The 25,383-nt window shown below is 48.3% G+C and overlaps 1 protein-coding gene across 22 annotated transcripts in view; it reads left to right on the top strand.

Annotated features, from left to right (window-relative positions):
• The window catches only part of Bin1 (bridging integrator 1), a 58,549-nt gene that overhangs the window by 1,798 nt on the left and 31,368 nt on the right, over positions 1-25,383 (top strand). The window contains exon 1 of one of the 22 annotated variants that reach the window (XM_076912862.1): positions 17,807-17,922. The exons of 20 other annotated variants lie outside the window; for them this stretch is intronic. In XM_076912862.1, coding sequence (XP_076768977.1) covers positions 17,911-17,922 — 12 coding nt within the window. In that variant the 5' untranslated portion in view covers positions 17,807-17,910. Of the gene's footprint in view, positions 1-17,806; positions 17,923-25,383 lie in introns of those variants that run through there. One more of the 22 variants, XM_076912863.1, reaches the window with a different exon arrangement.

The following is a 25,383-nucleotide window of genomic DNA, read 5'->3' as shown; positions in this document are numbered from 1 at the left end:
CTGCTGCTCACTATAGCCAGTGCTCACCTCTTCCCAGATGCATTTATTTATTTATTTATTTATTTATTTATTTATTTATTTATTTATTGGCAGTAGCCTCCTTGATGAAACTCTGGGAGCTACAAGCATAGGCTATGTTCCTTTCTTGTAGATAGCCCTGCATCCCTGGGCCACTAAGTGGCCATCTCTCTTTTCAGTGCCTGCTCAGAGGTTTTGGGCAGTTGGCTGACAGCTGTTTGGCTATGGACCATGGCTATGGCCAACAGCTGGTCTTGGCTGAGCCTGGGCTTCATAGACCTGCACTTGTCTTTTGACACGTTTGCTCTCTGTCCCGTGGGCATTAGTTAGGGACCATTTGCCCAGGGAAGCCAAGACAGTCCGATGGGCATCTTGAGACAGCATCCTGTTTCCCATCCTCCTCCTCCTGCTATAGGCCCTGCTTCAGAAAGCCCCGTATACTGATTGGGTATACTGATTGGGCTGACTCCTCAGTATCTCCTAGTGGTGGTCCGTATCCTGTTCAATGCCCACTGCTAATGGGACCTCAGTCTCGGTGTCTTACAAGCAGTCTTGACACAGGACCTACCTTCCTTGGCCAAATAAACTAGCTGCAGGGCACTTTTAATCTTTTTATTTTTATAGTCATAGAAGGGCATTTTCTGAGCAAGAATAACATCTGCCACGGTGGAAAGAGAGAGACAGTCGGGGAGGTAGCTCAGCTGGAAAAGTGCTCACCACACAAGGATGAGGATCTGAGCTCCACCCCCCCAGAACCCATCTGTGAAGCCGGGAGCAGAAGTGTTGTGAGCTTGTGATCCCAGCTCTGGGATCAGCGAGAGACCCTGAGCCCTGGCCTTTACACACATATGCACACGCAGGAACTATCAAAAAGAAAGTTTGCAGTGTATGTGCATAGGAAGGCGGCCCTATTCCCTCCGACTTCTCAGCCCTGACAGCCATGGAGACTCAGTGACAAGAAAGGCCAGTGTGCCCTGTGGTATCATGGGGTCCTGTGTGGGTCATAGAGCCACCTTTCTGTTGTCTTCCCTAGTGGGCCTTGGGATGCTACCTTTGATTCACCTGCCTCCTTCACTGCCCTGGGCAGATCTGTGCTTGTACCCCTCTTGTGTCTGTCTGGCTCTGGTGGGTGTTTAGTGGATGCTTATGTATAAATGTGGGTACTTGGGTGCTTGATCTTGAAGCTCCGGCTGGCCCAGACCTGGGAGTTGGCTGGTTGTGTTCTCTTCTACTTTCTGGTTGCACAAATGCCAGGTGCCTTGTCCTACGTTGAGTCCCTGCATGCTACTTCAGGCAGGAAACATATTGTTCAGGCCCACATGGTACTTATTCCCGTACTGCTGCTGTGTGCCCGCGGTGAGTGAGTGTGCCTGGAGCCTAGGCCCACGGACTTCATGAGGTCATCTTCCCATTGCATTTGGCTTAGCTGACCCTCTATAAATGACTGTGTCCATTTTTGGGCCTCAGAAGGGTGGCTGGGTAAAGCCAGTTTAGGGTGGAGGCTGGGTCAGATGACAAGAGGATTAGAGGTTGGTGAGCTGGGCCCTTGGGGGATGGGGTGGTTGGGGAAAAGGACAGCTGGGGTGGGGGTGTGGAATCTTGCCGGCTCTAGTCCATGGCCTAGGAGTCCTCAGGGGAGAGTGCATGAGGGAGGCTGGGCTTTGCTCTCACAGTTTTGGGCCAGTGGTTGAACATAGGTCTTGGGTTGTGGTGGGAATACATGAAAAGGGAATGTTTCCTTGATGGCTGTGGCTGTCCCTGGGCATGCTTGGAGGGGTGCAAAGGAGAGTGTTTGGAACACCAGTGGGAGTGGGAAGTCAGGGACTGTCAGCACACAGCACATCTCTGGCATGTGGAGCAGATGCTCAGTAAAGGAAGGGGCAGCGTGGTTATTTATAGGCCCTTGACCCACGGAGGTAAACTGTGCCATTATTTCTTGCTCTGTTATGCCACCCTGCCACACGGCAGTGAACTGCACCGTGTTCCTCTGCATGGCCAAGGTCTTCCCATGCGGGAGGCACAGCAGACTTAGGGATGAGCTGGGTTTGGACATAAAGCTTCTGGTAGTGACCCCAAGAGTAGCTTGGCTACCTGGGGGGGCATATGTGTGTCCCCTTTAACAGAATCGGCCTTAGCTGCATAGTGCTGATTGCCTGCTACAACCACAAAGCGTTTGCAACTGAGGTCATCTGGGCCACTGGTTTTACTTACACAGGCGTCTCTCTAGCCTGAGGACCCAGCCTAAAGCTGTTGTCCTTCATGAAAGGCATCTTCTACATTCCCTTTCTCTCTGTGTGTTTCCCGGTACCCTGGAGAGCCTAGGGCCCTCTCTCAGGATGGACCATCTCTTTTCCTCTCTCTGAAAGTCTCTGCACTGGGCCTCTCTCCTTGAGTTTGAACAGGCTCTGTTGAACCTTCCAGCCTAGATCAGATTTCCTGAAAATTCTTTACGTAAAACGTATTCTATTCTCTGCAAGATCCTGCATCCTGTATGGGGTGTTGGGTACCTGGGAGTGGGGTCAGGGGAGATGCTCTGGAGACACTGGGCTCAGGAAGGTGTAGGAGAGCTGTAAGCATGTCCATAGGGTATTCCTGACCCCCCCCCACCCCCATCTGGCCTCAATACTCTACTGGCTGTGGCAGGTGGAAGCCAGGCTATTGGGGGATGGTAGGTAAGGGAGACCCTGCTGGATGCCCAGGGTACAGGAATAGCGTGAGGTATAAAGGCCAGTGAGGATGGTGAGAATTTCAGTTCCATGAGAGGGAAGGTGTGGTCTCAGGGAAGGTGAAAGACTCAGGCCAGATTTAATTAAGTGTTGCATGCTGGGGTGGGAATCTATGCACCCGAGAGAGTCTCCCAGCAGCAGAGGCAGAGCCACTTCTTACCACATCCTCACAGTTCATCCTTTGAGGTTCCCTTGTGGCCTTCCTGCTCTGGCTTCTGCCCTGAGTGGCCTTGGGTCTATTCTTCCCCAGGTTGTGAGGCTGGGACAATACGGAGAAAGCTTCTGTCCTCCGCTGCTGCGTGTCAGAAATGTGCCTCATATAGCTTGTCCCCTGAGGTAGATTTTCTATCCTGTATATCACCCTGGGTGGTAGCTGAGAGCACAGGGCCTCTAGGTCCCCCTGACTGGCTTCAGGACCTTAGGTGGCAAGTCCTTCCAGACCTCCACACTGCCCTGCTATGGATAAACTGGAGATAACGATAGCTCTTGTCACAGGCATGATTGTGAAAACCAGAAAACCTTTGGCAGATGCATGTTATATAGCACATGCTTACTACATATCAGCTATGTAGGTAGACTGACGTCACAGAACCTCCCTGGGAACCCTCTTTCTCTACAAGGCCCACTACTCAATTCTCCCTGGGCGTGTCCATGATAGGCCTCTGTAGACAGCTAATCCCTGCTGAGCCATTAGCTGGTTAGGGCTTAGGATAACAGCCTGTGTGTGTGTGTGTGTATGTGTGTGTGTGTGTGTGTGTGTGTGTGTGTGTGTGTATGCTGTGTACTGTGTGTGGTGTACATGCACACGAGTAAGTGTTATATATAAAGGCAGTCTTGATGGCAGAAGGCTTGGACTTTGAATCAGATATTTTAGAGTTAACTCAGCTCCTACAAATGAACTAACCAGAGCCCCTTTCTCTGGCCTTTTGTTTCTTGACACTGTTGGAATGGTGATGAATTTGCACAGGACAGGACCCACTGTGTGCTAAGCACTGAGGAAGTGGAGCTGATGTCCTAGCTGGAGACATATCTGGTCACCACACAAGTGGCAACAGGAGGAACATGTTCCATCTACGGAGACACAAGCCTGAGCTTGGGTCTTTATATGTGACTACAGATGTGGGTGGCTGAAGGCCAGGGAAGCTTCTAGTCTCCAGGTGAGAGGCCGCCTCTAGTTGTGGAAACTTCCTGTTGGATGTCTGGTGTGTTGTGTTCTCCTAAAGGCTGCCTCTTTGGCAAGCTTCCTCTAGGTCTTAGAAAATGCAAAGAAAAGGATACTAATCCTAAAATTTTACACCACAGAGGGACCGGCTGAGACAGGTATATATCTTTCTTGGCTTGGGTGTTTGTGCAGGGCCAGGTGGCTGGGGGTGTCTGTTCGGAGTGGACCTTGGGGAGCATGGGAGAGGCACTTCACAAATGCTACCAAAGGTGTCAAAGATGACCTGGGCTGCAGGGGTCCACTCGCAAGATCCCATCCGAGCAACGCTGAAGTGGACGATCACAGGCTGAATCATCTCCCCATAGCAACACTATGCTCCTGTCCTTGGGCAAATCATGCCAATCTCTGTAACCTCAGGCTTCCCTTTTGAAACAGGGTTAATGATACCTACTTCCTCAGGCACTTGGAAAGTTGAAATGGAAATCTGCACAGATGCTGCTAGGCTAGGCCAGGCCTGAGAGCCACCAGTAGGACCAATTTAATTTCTTATTGTTCAAATGCCACAGAAGGGGATTCCTCGAGGGAAAGCCTGGTGCCTAGGCCTCTGAAGCCCCCTGTAAGAGGCTGCCACCTTCTGACTGCATATGTCATTAAGCCGTGAAGGGGTCAGGGGTGAGGAATGGAGAAGAGAAAGGCTGCTTTTCCTGCCCAAGGGAAGCTTCATCTAATATCACCTATGTCTTGCTATCATTGCTGCAGTCTTCTGAGTCTCAGGGAAGAAACTGAGGAGCCGCAAGGTGTCTTGGAAAGTAAAAGGGCACTTGTCATCAGGCCTGACCAACAGTATCCTATCTCAGATCCCTGGGGATTCCATGTGGTGGAAGAAGAGGGCCGACTTCCACATGCCTGCCATGGGACATATGCACACATGCACATGCAAGTACACGTGAATGAATGAATGAATGAATGAACGAATGAACAAACAAACAAAAAATGGATGTAAAAAAAATTATTTTGGAAAGAAAGAAAAAGAAGCTTGATTCAGTGGTTGACATTTCAGAGTCTCTCTGTGGCCCAACCAGACTTATGGGCTACCACCTCCCCTGTAGTCAGTAGGAGGGAAGACATACATAGGTAAGGTGGACTTTGGCTCCTGAAACACTTGGCCCTTAAATAGGATGTACTCCTAATCTCACTTGGGGTGGAAGTTTATATTGTGTGTGGTAGACTAGGTGGTGGAAGGCCTGGGTTTCCAGAGCAAGACTGAAGGTGACAGCTCAGTCTCACAATGGATGCTGGAGACCAGAGAACCTTAGTTTTGGGAACAAGGTGTCTCCTTGAACCTGGAGCTTGCTGTCAGTGAGACCCATGGATCTCCCTTCTCCAGTGTCGGAGTTACTGGTGCACACTGCTGTGCCTGGGATTTACGAGAGTGCCTGGGATCTGAACTCTGGGCCTCGTGTTTGCATTTGCCGACTGAGTCACTTCTCTGGTTCAGAGACACTATTCTAAATTATATACTGTATACTTTAGTTTCCGTCATTGCTACAAAATTCCTTTTATAAAATCACTGACATACTAGGTTTTAAAAAATGTTCTGGGGAGGAAATAACTATGCTGTTGGCCCTATACAAGCTAGGAAATCTTTTCTTAGTGTGCAGCCCCTGCTCTGGTCCTGGCACTGCCCATCCCTGTGGCCTGGGCCCAGGCTGCAGAGTAAATCCTGTCTCTGTTCTCAAGGGCAAGCTACTGTCTCCTGCCTCAGTGATGTCTAGATCTCCAGCTCAGCGCGCAGCAGGTATTATAAGGATGAAATCACCCCTAAAGGTCCTTAGGAAATGGGTTTGAGGATACGCAGGGTGCAAATGTCCAGGTTTTCCAGTGGTCAAGTTCAAGTGTGTTACATAAATTAATGTAATATTGGCACAGAGACTAACCATGCACATCTTCTTATAGGCTGGTAGCTCTCTCTAGATGGTGTATAGTGGTTGGTTTGATGTGAACACACGCCACACCGTATATCATTCAGGACACAACAGCAAGAAAAACCATCTGTGTGTGTTCAGACACCATTCTGTCTTTTGAAATGTTTTTGATGTTCAGTTTGTTGAATCTGGGGCTGTAGAATCAGAGAGCCAGGGTACTTCCTGTCAACGGATGCATGGCTTCTAATATCAGGAGACGGTGCTGATGCCTGACAGGCCTGGGGGCTACATTTCATGGTGGGGAGGAGGGATGCTTGCTGCAGCAACAAGGCTAGAGGATGCTATCCCACCCTACTCTGCCACGTTAGGGTAATCTTGGCCTCCCTTCCTTCTTGGTCAAATGGATGAGTAAATAGCTTAGGCATGTGGTGGAGTCAAATCTCAGCAAGTGGCTGTATATCTACTGCCTCGTCAGATGGTTCTTGTGGCTCGTCAGGGCTCTGTGTGAGCACACGTGCGTGTGTGCGTGTGTGCGTGCGTATGTGTGCTTGTGTATGTATGTGTGTGTCTGTGTGTTGGGGTGGGGGCACTGCTTGCTTTTAGGTCAGATGATAAGCAGGATCTTGGTCCTCAGCAGAGGAATGTCCTATATGAGCCAACTTACAAGAGACAGAAGTACTGGGCTGTATGGACCAAGAGCTAGGACAGTGTGATTTGCTAGGCCTGAGACCTCATAGCTACAGCTGGCAAGTCTCCATCATTAGAGGTGGTTCTTAGGCTTTTTTTTTTTTTTTTCTCCTTTCCCTTCCAGACCCTGTGTTTTTGTCTTACTCCCTGCCCCAGATCTCAAGTTTCTCAACAGATGGATCAGGTCACAACATGGGGTTTGGAGGGAGCCTCAGACTATCTCTGGATATTTCTGGAAAAAGGGCATTTGTGTCTCTAGTGTCCTTTGGAAGGATGCCTAGCTGCATCATCTTTCCACTGCAGCGTAAGGGCCCTGCACTAAGCTGAGCCCCAGGTCATCATGGGAGTGAGTGGGTGGACACAGACAGCAGCTACTACGGGTCTAGCTAGGAAGGTATTCTCCTGTCAGAGCTGCTGCAGACCCTAGACCTTTTTCATACTATTCCAGGCTCCAGAGCTGCTGCAGGTCACACTACCACAGGCTCTGTTCATTATACAGCCACCCCGGCACCATGTCGGGACAACCCCTGCAGACTCCCAGAGTTAAACTCTGGGGAGAATGTAGCTCACTTGGGCTGGGGTGGTTTCACTCCCTGAGCACCTGGCCATTATGGGTCAGGAGGCTGAGAGGGAGGAGCTGTCCACTTCTCACCCGGTGCCCCCACAATGCCTGGATGGTCTGGGGAGGCTGCAGAGAGGAGGTAGATCCGAGTTGAGCTCCAGGGCAAAGTGGCAGGTTTCGGGCAGTCACAGAAGGAGAATTTTCAAGGCCTGTTTGAGATGGAAAATTGATGCAGTTGGGAGGATAAGGCCTAAGGCTGAGAAAAGATAAATGGGGTTCAGGTTGGGGAGATAACTGTGGCTTTGCCTCAGATTAGGGCTAGCTCGTGCTTGCATGTGTGCTTGCGTGAGGTCGTGCTGGGATTACAAATATACATTACTACACCAGCCTGTCTGTCTGTCTGTCTATCTATCTATCTATCTATCTATCTATCATCTATCTATCTATGTATCATCTATCTCTCTGTGGCTATTGCCTTTAACCACTGGCCCCTCTTCTTGGCTTCCTCTCACCTTGGTTTTTTTTTTTTTTTTTTTTTTGAGATTGGGTCTCCCATGGTTTGGAACTAGTCAACTAAGCCATGCAGGCTCCCTAGTGAGCCCCAGGGAGTCGCCAGTCTGTGCCTCCCAGAACTGGGGTTGCCAGTGTGTTCCACTGCATCCCGACTCTTGTATGTGGGTTTTGAGGATCAAATTCAGGTTCCTTTGCTCCCGTGGCAAACACCTCACTGGTTGATCTGTGCTCCTGGCCCTTTAGCTTTCTTTCCCAGGTGTTTCCGGAAACATTCTGTCTCCCCAGCTTGTGCTCAACCAAACATTCACTGTTTTGGCATCTTACGAAGTCCAGGCATGGGGAATCTCAGGATAGCTGGGGAGAGGAAGCAAGGTCTTCATTCCCAGGGGGAATAACTTTGGCCAGAGTAGAAACAAGCTATTTTTAAGAAGTCTAAGGGCCTGGGTTAGAAGAGGCTAGTGGGCAGCCTCCTGTATTGGGTCTGTGATGTTTGCTCCTGCTTATGCCTTCTTAAAGGCCTGTTGGAGGGGTATGAGGGTGTAGGGGTAAGGGGAGTCTGAAGAGGGGGTGGCAGAAGTGGAGCTGCTGAGCAGGGATGTCAGGACCCGTTTACCCTCTTTAGCTGTTGACCTAGAAAGACATAGGACTGTCCCTCACTCTTGGGTCCTGTCAGGCTGTGGCCATGCCTGGCTGTAGGTGCAGGTCCCAGGGTGGGAGTGATGATAATGAATTCTGTCTTACAAGGACTCTGAGGTTGTTGGCTGGTGAGGAGGTGGAGATTTCCATGGCTGCCTATGGGGCTTGAGGGCCGGAAGGGGGATAGGGTGACAGTGTGGCCTTAGCTGGTTCAGCCCCCTTCTAACAGCTGCAGCTTCTTTCTTTGGACCCTTTTTCTAAGTTCAGCCTCTCCCTGGGACTTCAGCCAAGATGCCTGGGCTCTGGCAAATCTGGGGCTCACTGCTGAGCCCTGGGCACTGGCCTGACACCCAGAGGTATTCACGGACCCCATTTCTTTTGGGGTCACTGTTTTTCCTATTTCTTAGGTCCAAGAATGCATGAGCTAGTCTATTCCATATAGCACTGTCCGTGGGACCGGCCCAGTCATCAGACCTGCGTGGTGGGGTAGATGGGGGTTCTGATTTAGATGGGGCCATGGGCAGGGGGACTGGGGGTGGTTGAAGCTGATAGGATGGAATGGAGGAAGACAATTGATCAACATTTTAGGGATAGTTGAGAGGATTTAACTTTCAGACAGTGGGGAGAATTTGTCCTGTGGATTTGCCTGTTGTCTGAGTCCACTTTTCCTCTAAAAAGGGAGAGGAGAGAACCTATCCCCCACCCTGCCCTGTCCCCCTTCTCCTGATAGGATTAATCTGCTCTGCCTCACAGAGATCCTGGAAAGGCCGTCATGGCCTGCAGGTAGCCACCACTGCAGCTGTGTTTTCCCTGTGGTTGTGGCAGGTCTCTAGGAATTGAACTCCTGTGCTGTTTGTGGCTCCAGACTGAGGCTGCAGTGGAGGAGTCAGACAGGAGCTCCAAATTCAGTCTCCCTCCTTCCCTTTTCTGCGTAGGGAAGCCCTGGGATTTCCTCCCTCTTGAGTCTCATTTGGGGCCCAGGTTGGTTTTGCCTCGGGAGGGGCGGGGGAGAACACATACATGGAGGTCAGAAGGAGGACATTGGGTGTCGTGACATATCATCCTCAGCGTTTTTCCCTTGAAACAAGGCCTCTGAACTTGGAGCTAGGTTGGCAGTCAGTCTGACCGAGCCTTCCTGCTGTATTTTCCCTCACCACCCGCCCAGATCTGGAGTTAGGGATTGGAACCCAGGTTCTTACTCTGTCTCCTACTGAGCCGTCCCCTCAGTCCTGGCTCTGGCCAGCTTGTGCTGTCTTTCTCTTGAATACAGGGGTTAGAGGATGGGTTAGGGGAAGTGTCTCCCCCCCCCCCCTCGAGCAAATGACAGAGCTTCTGTGTTTTTAGATAGAACCCTGTGTGGGATGCCTTTATTTCTGAGGCCCCTGGCTTGTGTTTGGGATGTAGGCAGGGACTTGCTACCTTGGAAACTTCCACTCCAGAGAAAGTGAACTGGACCCTGCACTGTGTCAGGGATATTTTTCCATGACCCTGGATCTCCTATGGACTCCAGAAATGTGCCAGGGTGAATAAACTGGGGTATTTTTATGAGTAAGGGTGACCAAGGTTCAGGGATGGATATGAATAAAGCTGGCCTGGTCCCTGGTGTGGTAGTAACAGCTGGGTCAAGAAATACCCACCATCTCCCATGAAAGATAGGTTGGGGACTCTGGGAGCCATTAGTGGCTGGCAGGAGACGTAAGGATCAGTTTCATCAGTACAGACTGAATTTTGTCCTCTGTTGAGGGGCAGACCCTCCTTCTAATCCCTTTGACATTCAGAAGGTTACTTGTGGAGGACAATGTCCTCCATGGTAGAGCTGAGGTGTCACTACTGGTCAGTCCAGGACGCTGTAGGTCAGGGAGACAGCCTTTTGGAAGGAGTGTGGTGGCACCTTAGACCAACATGGATCTGTGGCCTCTGCCCGAGCTCTTGGTCTTCATGCTAAATCCAGCACCAGCTTGGGATCCAGATAGTGGGGCCTGAGACTCAGGGAAAAGAAGAAGTAAATAAGTCACTTCTTGCAGGGTCCAGCCCCAGGCCACACTGCCCCTACCAACTGTTGTCCAAGGGCCAGCCTGTGGAATTTACTGGGCTGCAATATATTTCCAGCCTCAACCCTTTCTCCTGCCTTCTGCTTGGGGGTTCATTCTTGCACTAGCAACAGTTGATTTTAAGCAGCAGGCAGGGCCAGCTAGGGGCCAGTGGGACAGTCTGATCAGAGGGTATATGATGATTGGGTTTGGGTTCTGGGACCTCTGCCCTCTCTTCTGCTTGGGAGTCCATGCCACCCTCCCTGGGCTCAACACCTAAGCCCTTCCACCACAGGAGGCAGTGAAGACTGGATGGTGGGACCCAGCTCTTGGCAAATGCTCTACAAGAGTTCTGACATCATAGAGGGAAGTGTCTACTACAGAGGAGACAGAACCAGGGTGACTTGCCCAAGCCTGCAGTACAGTGACCATCCTCTGGTTGCTCCTCATTCTGCTTCTCTGAGCTGGTGAATCCCTAAAGTGTCGAGCTCAGTGGTGCTCAGGGCCCCAGGCAGAAGTCATGCAAGGCATTCAGTTTGCAGTACTAGCCACGCAGTGCTCAACCTCTCTGAGCCTCTTCACTCTCTGCTGCTGTGCCCCTTAGGACCTGGAGTATGGAGCCATGGTAAAGCCACACAAGCTGTCAGAGCCTTTTCCTCCCCCCGCCCCCCTTGACTTGCATCTAGAGGTATGGGGTCAGTGGCTTCTCCGGCCTCTTTTTAGTTTTCTCTTTGCCTACTGTGCTTTCTAAGCTGCTTTCTTTGCCAAGACAGGAACAATAGGGGTCTGGTTGGTTATACAGCCCAGTCTGGTCTTGAACTCATGGTCCTCCTGCCTGAGCCTTCCAAGTGCTGGGTCTACAGACATGCAACCCCACATTACTGATTATCCCCTTATAGGAAGAAATTATGGAAAGTTGTAAGGGAGATATGAATTCCCATGATTTTTTTCTTCCCCGTGTGTTTGTGTGTGTTCACATGTGTGTGCATGGGTGTATTGGTCAAAAGTCAACCCCAGGTGTCATTTCTCAGGTACCCTGTTTCTTTGAGACAGAGGTTTTCACTGGCCTGGAGCTCTCTGATCCAAGTAGGCCGGCTAATTAACGAGCTCCATAGATCCCCCTCTTCTGCGCTGCTCCCTATGCTAGAACAACTGGCATGTATTACCATGCCACAGTGTTGGGGGAAGGGATTGAACTCAGGTCTTCATGTTTGCAAGGAAGGCACTTTACTGACTGAGCCATCTCCCCATGATTCACTCTTGTTGCTCAGAGAGGATGCAGGGCTAAAAAACAAAACAAAACAAACAAACAAGTTTATTTTTTTATGGAACGACGTGATTTTTCAGTGCTTCTGTTTTTGTTTTGTAGCGCGGGGAGCGGAACCCAGGGCTCATGCCTGCTAAGGCAGCTGGTACACTGGGCGCATGTGTGCTCTTCCACAGGCCAGGCAGCAGGTGTTGAGGGGGTTGGAGATGGTGGCTTAAGAGGCAGATCCACCCCCATGCCTGGGCTGAGAATAACGCCACACTCGTGTTGGGGCAAGGAGTGGTGGCTCTGGGGATATATCTGGATAGGTGGGTACAGGACTACAGCCAGGGTTAGGGCGTGTGCCTGTGGGGACTGTGCCCCACCCAACATGACAGGCCCTGGGGTCACCCTGTGCTGTTCACATTCCACTGGCCGTGCCTGGTTGCCAGCCTTTTGGTGCAGCTCTAGGGCCAGTCAGGGCTCCACACTGTGGCTGTTGCTGGTTCTGCGAGACTGTCCCTACAGGACCAGTCCTTTGAGTTTTTCCCTCTCGCTGATTCTTGAGGACTGTACTGTCTTATCCTTATGTGTGTGGCACATACGTGGGGGCCTAAAGCTGTTATTTCTCTCTCTTCCACCATATTCTTCTAAGGCAGGGTCTCAGTCAAAGCCAGGGTTCATCTCTATTACTAGCCAACTTGCTGTGGGGGATCCCCTGTGTCTGCCTTCTAAGGCTTGGGTCACAGAAAGCTGTCATGCCCACCCAACAGATACATGGGTTCTGGGACCCCAAATTTCCAGCCCTCTTGCATTTATAACTAGCTCTTTAAGCACTGGTCCGTTTCTGTTTTTTGAGAGAGAGTCTCTCATTGACCTGATAGGTGAGGCTGACTGGGGATCCTCTGACTCTGTCCTTCCAGTGCTAGGATTACATGTGTTCCACCATGCCTGGTTTTTATGTGGGTTCTAGGACTTGAGTCCTCATGCTCACAAGGAAACCAGTTTACTATATGAGATATCTCCAGCCTCTTCACCTCTCTAACCAAGAAGCACAGGGCAAGAGACTGGGGTTCTTACGGGATCCCAAAGAATTACATCCAAGAAGGCTGCTGCTGGAGGGAGGGAGCTTGGTCTGTGAGTTGTGGGCTTAGTTGCTGTCTATCCCTGAGGAAGGCTAAGCACGAGCTCAAGAGAGTCACAGAAGTGTGTGCGGGTACATGTGGAGAGCTGGGTAGGGTGGGGACTAGGTGGATGGGCTAGCTTGGAAAAAGGCTATCCTCCCTAGATTAGCTTAAAGCAGAGATGACAGGAATAGAACCAGCCATGTCTCCTAGGGTGGGGTCTGATCCTTATGCCCCCTTATACTTCTTGGCATCTCTGGGCACCTCACTGACCTATGTATCACCATCATGGGGAATGACATCCTTTCTCTAATTGTTCAAACCTGGATCCCCCGCCCCCTGCCATTTTTCATATTATATTTGGTTATTCTCACCATTTCCTGTCTGTGTTCTGGCCACTGGAATCTCACCTGAATGGATTTCCTGACCTACCCTTTTGAAGGAGATTCCCATGTAGCAAAGCCTGATAGAACAGAAGTCAATCAAAATCAGGCTTGATGGGTGGGAGACTGTCCCAGTTGGTACAGTGTTTACTCTACAGACCTGATGGCCCAAGTTCCATCCTTCAGAACTTAGTGCTCACTGATTTAGCTAGACTGTCAGGCTAACAAGCTTTTTGTCACTTCCCCAATTACTCTCCCCTTTTGAAAAATCAGTAAGAACAGAAAATGGTGCTGGAGGGCTGGAAATGTGGCTCAGCTGGTAGAGAATTTACCTGTGCACAGGCCCTTGGGTTTTCTCCCTAGCATCATACAAATCAGGGCTGGTGGCACACACCTGGAATCCCAGAACTACAGAGGAGGAAACAGGCTCAAGGATAGTGACTTAAAGATTCAGGAGCTAAACTGAGGAGGACTCAGGTCTATCCCTCTGGGTAACCCTGGGTGGGGGAGACCCCTCTACCCCAGGTACAAATGTGTGGACTCTACCCTGTGAGTTTCCATTACTTTGGGCCCCTCCAGCGGGGGTGGGGGGCTATCTGAGGGCTGGTGAACGTTCTAGTCTTCTATGGATGGAACTCTGTCTAGGGCTTCTTCCCAAGACCAGCATCACAGACACTTGTGTGTAAACTTTGAAGATGGAAGGCAGAGCTGGTGGCTGGCCAGCCGGTGCTGCACTGCAGGACGCATCAAGGGCTGTTCCTGGCCAGGGTCTTCTCCACCCTGGATGTGTTTTCAGAGACTGAGCTTCTGCGTGGGAACTTGATTCTGTCTACTAAGACCATAGCTGGGCAGGTGCAAGGCCTTGGGCCCAGGAGCCTGGAGCCCTCCCACAGGCTAGCCCCAGTTCAAGCCTGTCTCTCTTTGGTTATGCTCCCCTTCTTCCTGGAGTTGGGGGGTTAGGCACAGCAACAGCTCTATCTGAATCGGCTCCTCAGGCCTAAGCTGTCAGTTACAGGCTCAGTTGCTTTTGCTGGGCCCACTCTGAAGGGATGGAGAATGCATTTGCTACATACTGAACTTGAAGGAAGGAAGGAAGGAAGGAAGGAAGGTTTGTGTGGTCCATCATTGTGGGAAAGGCAGAACTTCAATAGCATGAGGCAGCTGACCACACTGCATCTGAGGTCAGGAAGCAGAGGAGTGGATGCTGGTGCTTAGCTCTCCGTGTCCTGTTTAGTCCACCCAGGACCCCAGCTTATGAAATGGTGCAGCCTGCATTCAGGGTGGATCTTCCTACCTTGATTAGCCCAGTCTTGAAAATCCTTCTAGACATACTCAGAGGCTTGTCGCTGGTGATTCTAGATCCTTTCCATTTGACAGTCAATATGAATCATCACAGTGTCTGAACTCAGGCTCTGAGGAGACATTGGCAGAGCTCAGTGAGATGAGACACTTCCCCTCAAGCAGTCACCAGCTCATGAGGCAAGAGCGACCTCCAGGGGCCACCTGGTGATGAAGCCGTAGTCCTCTGTCACCCTACTTGATGTGCCTCTGTCTACTCTCTCTTAAAATGGCTACCATAAACCTGCTTGTTCCAGAAAAACAGAAGAGTGGAAGCTGAGATTGAAGGTGGCTCAGATGGCAGCTTAGACCAAGAAAAGGGTCTGGACAGGATTGTGAGCATCCCTGAGCCAGAGCCCCCTGTTGGAGGAAAATGATCTCTATTGGAACCTACCACACTAAGCACTGGTCAGAGAAGCCTGCAGAAACTGCTGCTTGGTCCCAACCTCAACAGGTGATGGTCTGGGTGACTGCTGGTCCTGGTCTGTCTATCTTCCCACATTGACTGATCTGAGCTGCGCTGATTCACGACTGCTTCAAGATCACAGACTCCTGGCCCTGTTCTGCTTAGCAATGTGCCCAATAGTGTCTTTGCTTTGGTTCCCTTTTCTTGCTTAAAAAAAAATTATTGGTGTGTGTGTGTGTGTGTGTGTGTGTGTGTGTGTGTGTACTCTTTCCTTCTACCATGGGTTCTGGAGATCAGACTTCCAGTCCTCAGGCAAATGCTGCAAGAGGTTCTTTCCCATCAAGCCATCTGGTCCACCCTGTCTTGCTTTTCTTATCTCTGGTTTAATTATTTCTTTCATTGTTTAAGGAAGGAGAGGTTTATTTCAGCTTATAATTTGAGAAGATACAGATCATCATAGTAAGAGCCCGAGGCAGCTAGTCACATTGCATCTGCAGTCAGGAAGCAAGGAGACATGAATGCTGGTGTTCATCTCATTTTCTCTTAAGTCCAGCATCCCAGCCTAGGGGATGGTGCCACCCATATTTAGGGTGGGTGTTCCCACCTCAGCCCAGTCTAGAAACTCTCTCATAGCCACACCCAGAGGTTCTTCTCCTAGGTTATTCTGTCTCCTGTCAAATCGACTATATTAACCACCACAGAGGGCTATACTTAGGAGCTTGACACATGAAGTGAAGACTAAATACCAGGGAGCAAGGAGTCCCAGTTCAGTGATACCTAATGGGAAGAAAGGGCTGATTCTTGGGTGGAGGCAGGACAGGAGAAGAGGCGCCTGGAAGATTTTGCAGTGCTAGTAAAGAACGTCAGGAAGATAAATGAGGGACATGTCAGGAGGCTCCCACTGGTCACATTTGGGACATTTGAACGTCCAAAAGAATAATCATGGGAACAGGTTCGTGCCACAGTGAGTGCAGAATGAAAGCATGAATTCCTGTCACTCGCCTTCCCACCTGCAGAGGTGAGCATGGAGGCTCTTCATAGAAGATCAGGGCACATGGAGAAGGCTGGGCCACAGTTATAAGTGCTTCTCAGGCTCAGGGTGGAGGAGGGGCACCTAAACTAATTCAGCAGGACAGGCTGAAGCCTGGAGTTCCTTTTCTTCACCAGGCTCTTGGCTAAGAGTTGTGCAGCTGGTCCATAGGCTTCCCGTGCTGATGACTTTTCTGTCAACCTGACACAAGATAGGGTCATTTGGAAAGAGGGAAACTCAAACAAGGAAGTGCTCCCACTAGACTGGCCCATTGGCAAACCTGTAGGATTTTCTAATTGATGATTGGTATGGGAGGTCCCAGCTCCCTGTGGATGGTATTACTCCTGAGCAAGTAGTCCCAGATGCTATTTTTAAAAAGGTAGGTTGAGCAAACCGTGAGGAGCAAGCGAATAAACAACATGCCTTCATGGCTTTTGCTTTAGTTCCTGCTTTGAGTTCTTGCCCAGACTTTCCTCAGTGATGGTCTGTGATGTGGAACTGTAATTGACATAAATCCTTCCCACCCTAAGTTGGTTTCGGTTATGATATTGTATTACAGAGTTAAAAACTCCGAGATACCTCCCTTTGATTAGCAAACCTATGTGTGTGCACCCACAGGTATGTTTATGTATGTGTTTGAGTGTGCTGTGCGTGTGTGTGTGTGTGTGTGTGTGTGTGTGTGTGTGTGTGTGTAGGTTAACACCAACATTTTTCTCAGAGTCAGGGTTACTCACTGAACCTGGGGGCCCACTGCTTTTGCTGCTGCAGCTCCCCAGCTGGCCAGCAAGCCCCAGGAATCCGTCTGTCCCTGCCTCCCCAGTGCTGGCATCACAGACGTGTTCTACTCTCTACTTTTCTATGTGGTTGCTGTGGATCTGAACTTGTGTTTGATTCCATAAAACAGGTTGTGTTGGCCACAGCTGTAATCTTAGCACTTGGGAGGTAGAGGTAGGAGGATCAGAAGTTCAAAGTTACTCTTGGTTAAATAGTGAGTTTGAGGCCAGCCTGGGCTACATGAGACACTGCCTGAAAACAAACAAACAAACAAACAAACAAACAACACAAGAAAAAGGTCAAATGTTGCAGATGGCAAGAGTTGCCCAGTAGGTGTGGAGGAGGAAAGCACACAGTGGAGTGTTGTGTTACATGTTCATCTTTTTACAAGGTCTGTACTTTCAGAACAAGACTTTGGGGGCACTTGTGGAGGCTGGTGTGAAGCATGGGCCTTGATCCCCTCTTCAGACCTTCCACCTTTTTACTCTCTGGAGCCTGGATGTTTGGTGGCTGTCCTTGTGAGAACCAGCCCAGGTGGCTCCAGTGTCCTAGCAGAGATGGAGAGGAGAACCCCTCATCTCTAGGGCAGAGCCAGAGGAGCATTGTGTAAGAGACGGGCTGGGAAGGATCTTTGAGGCTAAGGATCCTTGTAATAGAGAATGGACCCTGTGGGAACTGTCGCTGCTCACCTCTGACATTGCTATCTCTTCTGAGGACTTGACACAAGAGAGCCCTCTGGGACAGAAGAGGGGAGGTGGCCTGCACCCCTTCTCCTCCTGGGTACCCACCTCTGGCCACTCTTATATCCCTGGTCTATCTTTTTCATATCTCTGTATTTCTCTATAGGGCTTGCAGCTGGCCAATCTGCCTCTGCTAACCTGGGAGGCCCTCTAAGTTTGGAGTATGGGGACCCAGGGGAAGGCCCACACTATGCTCTAAACCAGAGCACCTAGCTTGGCTGATCCCAGCTCTGTGTCAGAGGGATGTAGGGGTGAGGAGGGACCCATAGAGAAGTACCCTAGAGTATCAGGGAATTAGTGTAAAATTCAGGGGTACCTGGGCAGATGCACAGACTTTTGGCCTGATTGTGGGGTCCCTTCCTCATTTTTGTTTTCCACAGGGGAAACCTGTCTGGTTTCTCGCAGGGCCTTTTGCCTGCCTTCCTGTCTGCCCCAGTTCGAGTGTGTGAGGGCGTTAGCGTGTGCATCCTGTCTCTGCAGTCCCCAACCACAGCCTCTGCTGTATGAAGAAGTTCAGTGGGGAGGGTGGGGGAGACGCCCTACTGACTGGATGAAACTCACTCGGAGACAGTTTCTTGCTGAGGCTACAGCTTAGACTCGCCGGGAGGAGATGATGAGGAAGGTGAAGGCCTAAGGACTTTTTTGAGGGTCTCTGCAAAGGAGTGGGGGGTCCTGGGAGGGAGGTTGGTGAGTACATGCACTCATGTCTGTGAGTAGGCATGCCAGTGTTGGTGAAATGGAGTGAGGGTGGTTGGAGTTCAGTCTCACTTCCTACAGCAGGTGGGACAGCAGGGACTTTTGGTTTTCCTGCCTGGCCTGGGCTTTCCATTTCCTTTTATCTTTCCTCCTGGGCTCCTGGATTTGACCTTGGGTTCTGGAAAACTTGCCTATGTTCTACTACTAGAGTGTGTGTGTGTGTGTGTAAGAGACAGAGAGAGTCAGACACAGAGGGAGGGAGGGAGGGACATACAGACAGAGAGAGACACAAGCACACAGGAAGGAAGGAAGGAAGGAAGGGAGGGAGGGAGGGGAGGAGGGAGGGAAAGAGGGAAGGAGGGAAGGAGAGAAAGATATACAGACATACAGACAGAGAGAGACACAAGCACACAGGAAGGAAAGGAGAGAGGGAGGGAGGGAGGGGGAGAGAGAGATTGAAAAAGAGAGACAGACAGAGAGACAGACACACACACACACACACATACACACACACAGAGAAAGAGGGAGGAAGAAAATGAGGAAGAGAGAGGAAGAGAGAGAGAGGGTATTGTAGAGTTGTTGGAGGGTTTGGCAGGGTGTCTTACACACTCAAGGAGAATGCTGACGCCAGAGCCTCTGTTCTTACTCTAGGCCAAGAGGAAGGCCACACCGGGCACTAGGGGACTTAGAGAGGACTTCCTCCCTTCCCAGAGGCACAGGTGGCTCCAGCAGGCACTGGCGTTTGCCCAACAGCTCATCTCAGCCTTCCCAGGGAAAGTGGGACGTTTCCTTTCGAGGCTGCAGAGGGGCTGTACAGCTGGATGTTTGTAGAAGGTCTGGAGCCATGGCTGAGGTGTTCAGGCAGCCGCTGACAGACACTTCAGCTCCACTCACATCTGGTCAAGGGCTGAGGATGTGAGGAGAGGAAACTCTGATAGGAGGTGACATTGAATGGCACTGATAAGGCTTCCTGGACTGCTAGCTCTGGGCCTGTTTAGTGACCTCCTGTGCTGGCAAGTACATCACGTAGAGGTGTGGCCAGTCTGGGTCTTATCCTTTGTCCCATGTGAAAGCTCCTCTTTGTTCCTTACTAAGTGCCACGTGCAGAGTGAATGTGTGGAACTGTAAGCGACTGAAGGTCTGGGGCTTCCTTGTGTCATGTGTGTGAATTAGAATCTACATGACTCACAGTGGGATTTCCAAGTGTGTTCCACAACAAAGAGTTGAACCAGAAACACATGGTGATAGAAATAGACTAGAAAGATGGGGCTAGGGAGGTGGCACACTGCTAAAGTGCTCACTACTCAAGTGGGGTGACCTGAGTTCAGATCTCTAGAAGCTATGTAAATAAAGCCCATGTCTGTGACGCCACTAATCTATGGTTAGATAGGGGACAGAGACAGGAAGATCCCTGGAAGCTCATGGAGTAGTCTGGCATCCAAACGTGTCATAAGGTCAGGTCTGTATGGCTTGTAGGGCAAATAGTTTACCCACTGAGTCAATTCTGCAGCGTCTCACACGTTGGTTTGATGCTTCTGGGATCTCTCTCTCTCTCTCTCTCTCTCTCTCTCTCTCTCTCTCTCTCGCTCTCTCTCTCTGCCCTACTCTCCTACCTCTCCAGTCTGTCTATAACTCAGGATACCTGGGTACCACTGTGGCCACTGTCACTCTGCCCTTTTCATCCTTCAGAGTTCAGCTTTTTGTCTTGTGCTCTTCAGCCTCTCCTGATTCAGGCTGCTCCAGCTATGGAGGACCCCTGCTTCCTTAGTTCTCTGTGTCTGTGAGTTCAGCACAAGAGATTCCAATGAGAGGGATGAATGGGCTCTGTCTGTGGGAAGAAGGGTGTGTGTGTGTGTGTGTGTGTGTGTGTGTGTGTGTGTGTGTGAGAATATGGGTTATAGAAGAAGAAACAGTGGCTATACCTCTGTCACTTTAATGGTCTACTCAAGTAGGAAGCTGATGATACGTGACTTCAGCCAGCCGAGCAGCCCTTGCTATCCTCTCCGGTCTGCGGTGGTCGGTTCTGTGTTTATTCTGGGCTTCCCTGCAGTGTCATGGGCCTTGGCTGAGGCAGCAAAATCATCTGGGTATGTGAGGACACCCTGTTTGGCCCCTTTCCTACTCAGCCCACATTGAGTGGGTGGGGCTCCCAGCAGTGCAGTGAGATCAGTGGGGAGGGGCATTTGGTCTCTTAGGCTGTTTCTGGAGCTTTCTTCTTGGTGACATCATGACAGTCCATCTGAGACTCCCTTCTTGGCTGTTAATAGAGCTTTGGATAGAAGGTAAGGAGTCCTGAGTGCTCCAGGCTCACTGTCTCCATCTATTTCTTGCTGGTATAATACAGGCATGGTAATTTATTAAGAAAATGCTTTGGGCACAATTGATGAAGTGCATGCTGTGTAACCCTGAGGGCCTGAGTTCAGATCCTCAGCACCCACTTAAGAGAAAGAAGGAAGAAAAATATTTTAGTCAGATTGTTGTCATTGTAACAACTACTTTAGCCAATTGACCTAAAACAGAGGAAAATGAGTCTCTCCCTTAGTTCTGTAATAGCCTACTTGCAAGTACCCTTCTTCCCACCCTACCTCCATTTGCTGGAAATTCTACCTCTTGGTTAGCTCTTTCCTCTGACCCTCCCAGCTTTCCCTTTTAGCCTATCTACATTCCTTTGAGTCAGCCATAGATAGCCAGAAACACCCTCAGTGCTACCAGGGACCCATAGTGGCCACACTGAGCACATGGGTAGGTGATTTTCACTATCCTTCTGGTCTTCCATTGTGTTCTGTCCAGACTTACTTTGAGTCCTTCCTGTAGCAGCCTGCTTGCAGAAGCCCCTCTTCCCATCCCAACTGGAGATGCCATCTCTTGGTACAGACCCAGAATCCCCCTTTCACCCCTGTCTCACCAGGCTTCTTCTTTGTTCTACTATAGCCTACTCGCAGGAGTCCTTCCTCCCACCAAGTCTCTACTCCCTGGGGACTCACCTATTGGTGTGGACCAAATCTCCCTAGGTCTTTCACATAGCCCCTGCCAGCCTTTCCTCCTAGCCCACCCCATTCCTTTCTCTCACCCACTACCACAGTTCCTGAAGCCTCATTTACCTAGGATCTAGAAACCAAAGAACAAAACACCTACCCAACAAAGATAAGACTAGATATATCAACACCTATTTAAAGATATTAAAGAGGCTATGAATAAATCTCTTGAACACAAAGAGATAGTTGAATGAACTAATGAAAACAGTTAAAGACACGAAAGTAGAAATAGAATCACTAAAGAAAACCAAGACGGAAACAAAACAGGAAATGAATTTAGAATGTCAAACAAAAACTTCAGAGGTAAGCCTCACCAACAGAATACAAGAGAGGGAAAACACAATCTCAGGCATTGAAGACAAAATAGAAAAAAATGGATACTTGAGTCAAAAAAAATGTTGAGTGTCAAACAAAACAAAACAGAACAAAAGACAAAAACAACAACCACCACAACCCAGGAACAAAACATCCAGAAAATCTGGGACATTATGGAAAGATCAAATGTAAGTGTAGTAGGGATAGTGGAAGAAGAAGAAACTCAGGTCAGAGGCACAGAAAAATATTTTCAACAAAATCGTAGAAGAAAATTTCCCCAACCTAAAGAAGGAAGTACTTATCAAAACCCAAGAAGCATACAGAACACCAAACAGGCAGGACCAGAAAAAAACTTTCCTACAACACATAATAATCAAAACACTAAACATACAGAATGCAGAAAGGATATCAAAAGCTGCAAGTGAGGAAGATGAAATAACATTCAAAGGAAGGCCCATTAGAATAACACTTGACTTCTCAGTGGAGACTCTGAAAGCTAGAATGGCCAAGCTGAATGTTCTACAAAGTCTGAGAGACCACAAATGCTAACCCAGAATTTTATACCAGCAAAACTATTGATCCTAATTGATGGAGAAAAAAAAAAACATTTCATGATAAAACCCATTTAAACAATTTCTATCTACCAATCCATTTCTACAGAAGGCACTAGAAGGAAAACTTCAGTCTGAAGAGGCTAACTATACCCAGGGAGACACAGGGACTAAATAGTACCAGAATAGTCTATTAAAAGAGGGAGAAAAATTCACACCATAACAACAAACTAACAGAATCAATAAACACTGTTATTGGTCATTATGATGGCTATTCTTGGTTGTCAACTTGACTATACCTGGAATGAAGTACAATCCAGAAATGGAGGGCACACATGCGACCTAGATCTCAATGCACACCTTTAATAATTTTTTTCCCATCCTTTTACCCTGAGATAATGGTGGGGTATGTTTCTAGGATGTAGTAGAAAGATGGATCTGGCTTTCTAATCCAATCTGTTTGTCTGGACCATACCTTCTGCTGGAGGTCTACATAAGGACAATGGAACAAGGAAGGGTTTGTTCTTCCTCTGCTTGCACTTACTTGCCAGGACAACTGTTGGAGCTGGTTTCTTCAGGATTCCAGCTTATACAGAAGGCCAGCTGAAACACCCAGTCTCATGGGACTGAACAACGACTAGACTCTTGGACTTTCCATTCACAGCTGGCCGTTGTTGGGTTAGTTGGACTTCAGCCTGTAAGTCATTCCAATAAATTCCTTTTATATGTAGACTTATTTCATAAGTTTTGTGACTCTAGAGAACCCTGGCTAATACAGTAACTGAATATTAACCACCTAAATTCCCCACTAAGACACAGACTAACAGATTGGACTAAAAAGCAAGTTCCATCTTTCTGCTGTGTCTGAGAAATACACCTTATCATTAGCTCAGGGTAAAAGAAAGCAAAAAGTTATTCCAAGCAACTGAACCTATGAAGCAAATAGACTTAGCCATTTTAATATCTTACAAATCAGATTTTAAACCAAAACTAATCAGAGGAGATAGGGAAAGATACTACATACTCATCAAACAAAACACCCACCAAGAAGATATTGCAATCCTAAACATTTATATATCAAATACAAGGACATGCAATTTTACAAAAAGAAACACTACTACAGCTAAAAGCAAATATTGACTCTCATACAGTGATAATGAATGACATCAGTATCCCACTCTTAGGTCAACCAGAAAAAACCTGAACAGAGAAATACTGGAGCTAACAGACATTATACACTAAATGGACTTAGCATATTTACAGAACATTTCACCCAAGCAAAAAAATTTCCTTCTCTGCACCTCATGGAACTTTGTCTAAAACTGACCATGTATTTGGACACAAACAAGTCTCAACAGATGCAAGAAGATTGAAATAACACCCTGCATCCTATCTGACCACCATGGATTAAAGCTGAGTATCAATAACAATAGAAACAGAAGAAAGCTCACCAATGTATGGACACTGAACAACTCTACTAAGTGAGAAATGAGTCGAGACATCAAGGAGGAAATAAAAAAACATTTTAGAATTGAATGAAAATGAAAACACAACACCAAAACTCCAAAACTATGGGACACAGTGAAGGCAGCTCTAAGAGGCAAGTTTATAGCACAAAGTGCATACGGATAAAGATCAATAAAATAGAGACAAATAAATAAAATCAATACAAAGAGTCAGTGAAATGAGTTGGTTCTTTGAGAAACATCAGTAAGATTGATAAATGCTTAGCTAAACTAACTAAAGCTGAAGAGAGCAGATTCACAAATTAGAGAAGATGGAGCAAAGCAACAGACACCGAAGAAATCCAGAGACTCGTAAGGACAAACTGTAAATATCTGTACCCCACCAAACGGAAAAACTTAAAGGAGATGAATAAATCCCTTGATATATATGACCCACCAAGATCAGATTTTTTTTTTTTTTTTTTTTTTTTTTGGTTTTTCGAGACAGGGTTTCTCTGTATAGCCCTGGCTGTCCTGGAACTCACTCTGTAGACCAGGCTGGCCTCAAACTCAGAAATCCTCCTGCCTCTGCCTCCCAAGTGCTGCGATTAAAGGCACTTGCCACCACAGCCCGGCCCAAAGAAGAATTAATATCGGTACTCCTCAAATTATTCCACAACACAGAAATGGAAGGAACATTGCCTAATTCTTCTTAGGAGGTCATAATTATCCTGATCCTAAACCGAAGATGCAAATGAAGAAAAAAAAACACCAACAAATTTCTCTTATGAACCATGGGTCTAAGGAAGAATCAAATACTACTATTTTACTAAAAGAATGTAGCAATAAAGTGACTCCTGATGACATTCTGTAATAGTCACAGATCAGTTGCTTTGCTCAGCCATCATCAGAGATGGGAACTAACACAGCTAGAACAGTGTGCAGAGAGTGAGAGATTCTGGAGCACTCAGTCCTAAATGGGAAGTCTGCATCAACCTTTCGCTCAGGACTCAGGGATATGTCGGGAACAGGAGGCAGAAAGATTGTAAGAGCCAGAGGTGATGGGTGACTACCAAAACAGCGTTCTTCAAGTCTGATTCACACATGAACCCTTCGACACTGTGGCAGCATGCAAAGGCCTTGCACAGGCTTAAGCCAGAAGGTGTCTCGGTGCTGAGAAGGGGAGGTGGCCAGGGGCTCCCACTCCTAACAAGAAGCTCTCTGCAATTGCTACCCACTTGCAAAGGAAAAATTAGTTTTCTCCAATGGATTCTCACTGGGAATATTAACTATATTTCAGGGCGGGCCCCATGCCCAGCAGTAGATAGGTAACAGAAAGCAAACACAGTGGTCCTTCTGTATACTTTTGTATACATATTGTTTTGTTTGAACTTTTTATTTTTTGTTTTATTGGTAGATTTAGATTACTGATTTGTGTGTATGTACATGTATTTCTTGGTTTTATTTGGTTTTTTTTGCTTTTTAAGACAGAGAAAGAACATGTGACATTCAGTGGGTAGGAAGGTGGGAGGTTCTGGGAGGAGATGGGAGAGGGGGAAAAGTCTGATTATAATATATTGTATGAAGAAATTGTTTTCCAATTTAAAAAAAGGCAGTCCCCCCCCCAAAAAAAAAAAAAAACCCATAAACCCAAATCAGAACAAAAGGATAGGTGTATTTGGTGCCCAAGTTAGAAGTTTAGAAGTTAAAATCTTCAGTTGGTTTCACTCACTGCTTTTGGTCCCAGTGTGAGCCAGTATGTCATATTTGGGAAGTGCACATGGTTGGAGAAGTTTCTTATTTTGAAGCAGACAAGAAGCAAAAGAGAGAAAGAGAAGGGGATAGGGTCCCAGTAGTCTCTTCAAGGGCATGTCCTCAATGACTTAACTCTCTCCCATGTCCTACCACATCCCAGTGGCATCAAGTCTTGTGATCAAGTCTTTAACATATAGGTCTTTGGCAGATAGTTGGAGAAATGCTTATCCAAATGAATATGTACATCACTATGGGAAACTATGCAATTTTACACAAGGAATGAGCA

This window comes from Arvicanthis niloticus, chromosome 14 (assembly GCF_011762505.2).
Source record: "Arvicanthis niloticus isolate mArvNil1 chromosome 14, mArvNil1.pat.X, whole genome shotgun sequence".
NCBI lineage: Eukaryota > Metazoa > Chordata > Mammalia > Rodentia > Muridae > Arvicanthis > Arvicanthis niloticus.
Note: the sequence above shows the minus strand (reverse complement) of the source record. Positions and strands in the feature narration are given on the sequence as shown.